This window comes from Vicia villosa, linkage group LG2 (assembly GCF_029867415.1).
Source record: "Vicia villosa cultivar HV-30 ecotype Madison, WI linkage group LG2, Vvil1.0, whole genome shotgun sequence".
In the NCBI taxonomy this organism is placed as follows: Eukaryota; Viridiplantae; Streptophyta; class Magnoliopsida; order Fabales; family Fabaceae; genus Vicia; species Vicia villosa.
Window position 1 is genome coordinate 188,066,617 of NC_081181.1, and position 3,632 is coordinate 188,070,248.

A 3,632-nucleotide genomic window follows, 5' to 3' on the forward strand; every position below is an offset into this window, starting at 1 on the left:
TATCCTCCCTATCACCTAAACAACACTTCTGTCTTCATAATTACTTACTTATTCTTGAGTTGTAGACCTAAGTAAAGCTACTCCAATTATGTACTCCAATCCTCCGAAACTCCTTTTGCATTGAACTGGAAAACTTTTATTTATCGGCAAAAATTTGAGGGTATCGCTGGGCACAATGTCCTTGCGTTAAACATGCCTATCGTGCTCTGCCACTTTGACCAGCTAGCTTTTCTTTTTCAACCAGAAACACTTGTATGTTTTCCACGTGTCATTTGTTGCCTTTGCTCGTCCAGCGCACCACCCCTTAAACTAACATACTAACCATTTCTTCACTGTGAAGTACAACCATCTAGTCATGCCATATGTCCATGACTTCGCCTACTGTGCCTATAGCATGGGCCTATTAAGCGTTGCTTCCTCAGGGTTTTTCTTTTTCCAGTTTTCTGCATGCTATTTTATGGTTTTCTAGTTCTTTTAACCTATTTTTGATTAATGCATACAAGAAAAGTTCAAACTGGTGTTTTCTTCCTCTTTCATAGATAAGTTGGGGGGTTTGTAAAAATTTCTTATTAAATAAGACAATAAATGCCGACATAATAAACATAAATATGATACTTATCAGGAAATAAATTTAGAGTTTAGTTCTGAAAAATACCTAGAAAAGGGAGTCCCTTTCGGTTGGAACTTCTAATCGAGGGAATAGATAAATTTAAAAAAAAAAGAAAGAAAAAAACACCAATTGAAATGCAGAGCTGAGATTTTCTCTCGGTTTGAATTCCCAACCGAAGGAATAGATAACTTAAAGGAAAAAAAGAAAGATAAAATTCTAATTGAAATGCAAAGTTGTGATTTTATATCGGTTGGAACACCCAAATAAAATAATAGATAAATTAAAATTAAATAAAAACTAAGAAAGGCGTCAATTAAAAAAAATAAAATGCAAAAGGTGGGATCCGAAGTTTGGTTCATACAACTAAGAAAATAATTTTTTTATCTAGAAATTAAAAAATTGTAAGAGTTGTGATTCGAAGCGTGATCCCTGAGCCACATTTTATATCATTTGGTTCCCAACATGGAGGAAGAAATGGTTTTTCTTTTTAAAAAAGATATTAAAATGCGGCGCACTTTGAAATTTTTCATCGTTATATGTTGGCTCAGGTGAGAGTTTTGTCATAAAATATATTATTTATTTTATTGAAAATTGAAATTGCATCATATAAATTTCTCTTCGATTAAAGGTCCCAACTGAGGGGAAAAGATGAGTGCTGTATTTTTTCACCTCGAATCTTATTTTTACCAAGGGGGAAAGTTAGTCCAGCGCTCCATTTTGAAATGTAAAAATCTTGTTGTTTGGAGTCGAACCCTTTACGACACTTTTTACCTCAATTGGAAGGTCAAACCGAGGAGAAAATGGTGTCTTTCTAATTTTATATCTCGGTTAGAGGTCTAAGGGGAAAAATAACAAACTTTCTATGACACCCCATGTTACCTCGAACATTCAATCGAAGTTAAATTCTTTTTTCAGCCGAGGTGAAATACTGCTTTGGCAGTAGTGCGAGCAATTGTGAGTGACTTAAAATACAAAAAAAATTAAAATATGGTAAAACATGAAAATAGATCAAATAGATATTGTTACCATCTGATCAAACAGACCATATTTCACCTTTCTTGATTATATATGGATAGTGTTGGCAATAAATCAAACTAACTCGAAAATAGTTCAGAACTCAATTCGACCTTTAAATAGTTGAACTATGTTCATGAACCAAATTAGTTGAATATGAGCGAAAAACTAAGTTCGTTAACTAAATGAACTGAACTTGAACTATACATAGTTCGATTAATTAGGTTTATGAGCCAACTTAATTATATATGAGATGAATTATATTTTCTTTAAGAGTATGTTTAAAGATTTACTCCAAATCTTAGCCTTATAATTTATTTTAATCTAATGGTTAAATTGATAATTTATATTCTCAAATAAATAAAATATTTTTAAAAATAATTAAACAAACAAAATCAACATCATGTAAAAAAACTTTAAGAAAATAATTCAAAAACCAACATATATTTTTTTAATTTAAAAAATATCTTCTAAATTTCTGTAATTTTAAAAAAAAAATTATATCTTTTAGATTTCTTTTCATTTAAAATAGTATCTTCTAAGAAAAATTCCAACTTTATAATTTTATTTATTTTTATATTTTTTATTTAAAAACTATTAATTTAAAATGCGGAATACATAAAAAAAAATAGACTTTAAAAAAATGACTTTTAAGTGTGTGAAGCAAACGAGCTGAATCTAACAATATGAACCTAACGAGTTGAATCAAGTTGGTAGTAAACTTATAATGAGTCGAGCTTGAAATTAAAAAAAGTTTGTGTCAAACTCGAACCAAGATTTAAGCTTAACCGGTTCATAACAAGTCGACGACTCGAGTCGACTCAGAATATTGTCACATCTTTTATTGTGATTATCTTGCATTTGCATTGTTGTGTTCTCAATTTGAAGCATTGCTGAATATTATTTAAAAACGGGCAATAAAATGATAAACATTAATATAATTCATTTATTTCATTTTTATTTTATTTGTAACAAGGGACCCTATCTTTGAGGATCCCATTAAACATTATTTAAAAGAAATACATATATTCATTTATTCATTTATTTTTAGAGATACTATTAAAGAAACTATATGATCAAGCTTGTTGAAATTTAACTTTGAGAGGAACATCACTCAGAGCCAAACGCTTATTCCCGTTTTCATCCACAAAAATTCCAACATCCTTACAAACATGTTTGAAAGATTGCACCACACTAGGACAAAACACCAACTTATAAGCATCACCATACTTTTCAATTTTGAACCAATTATCTATGGTTTCCCAACCAGGATTTCCAACAACACCACCAGTAATTACAAACCACTGTCTCTTAGAAACATTGAAACTATCAAGCTTCCACACCATGGAATGGTGTAGACAAGTAGGACGGGATGCGAATTTAATGTTTAAATCCGTAGAGACGCGAATAACGCCCTTCTTTGGATTAACAGGTGTAAAAGTAAGTGGCAAACCTTGATATTTATCAACAAGCACTACATCAAATGGACAAGTTTTTCCTATGTTTGCAAGGCCAAGACTTGAACCACTGCTTCTACATTTGTCATAAGGTCCACATTTGTAAATCGGTAAAACCGGAAGAATATAGTAATTAGCATCGGCTCGGAGTTTCTTGCCTAATGTGTCAACCACTTGATCATTTGAAGCTTCAGCTGCTCCAAAAAGTGGTTGTGAGCTCAAGAAGGCAAAGAGAAGGATAAATGCTAGCATTGTGTTTTTCATTATTTTGTATGCTTTAAGTAATAGTTAAAAGTTGATTTGTGATGGATGGAGCCTCAACAATTGAAGAGTATGAATTTAAAGAGGATATAGTACACATATTTTTCTTATCTATGGGATGAGATCCCACACTTAAATTAACATAAACAATTGGCCACCAAGTTATTATAATAGTGATTCCATTTAAAAACTCACATGTATAAACCCATCGGTTCATTTCTTCATTGTTTTAAATTATCTATCATCTATCATATTATGGGAGTCACTTTTGAATATAGTCTCGTTGACTT

The 3,632-nt window shown here is 31.2% G+C and overlaps 1 protein-coding gene across 1 annotated transcript; it reads right to left on the reverse strand.

Annotated features, from left to right (window-relative positions):
- Positions 1-2,700: 2,700 nt before the first annotated feature.
- On the reverse strand, positions 2,701-3,345 carry LOC131647698 (kunitz trypsin inhibitor 5-like). The gene has a single exon (XM_058917560.1). The coding sequence runs from the start codon at positions 3,343-3,345 to the stop codon at positions 2,701-2,703; it is 645 nt and encodes a 214-aa protein (XP_058773543.1).
- Between the last annotated feature and the right edge of the window lie 287 nt (positions 3,346-3,632).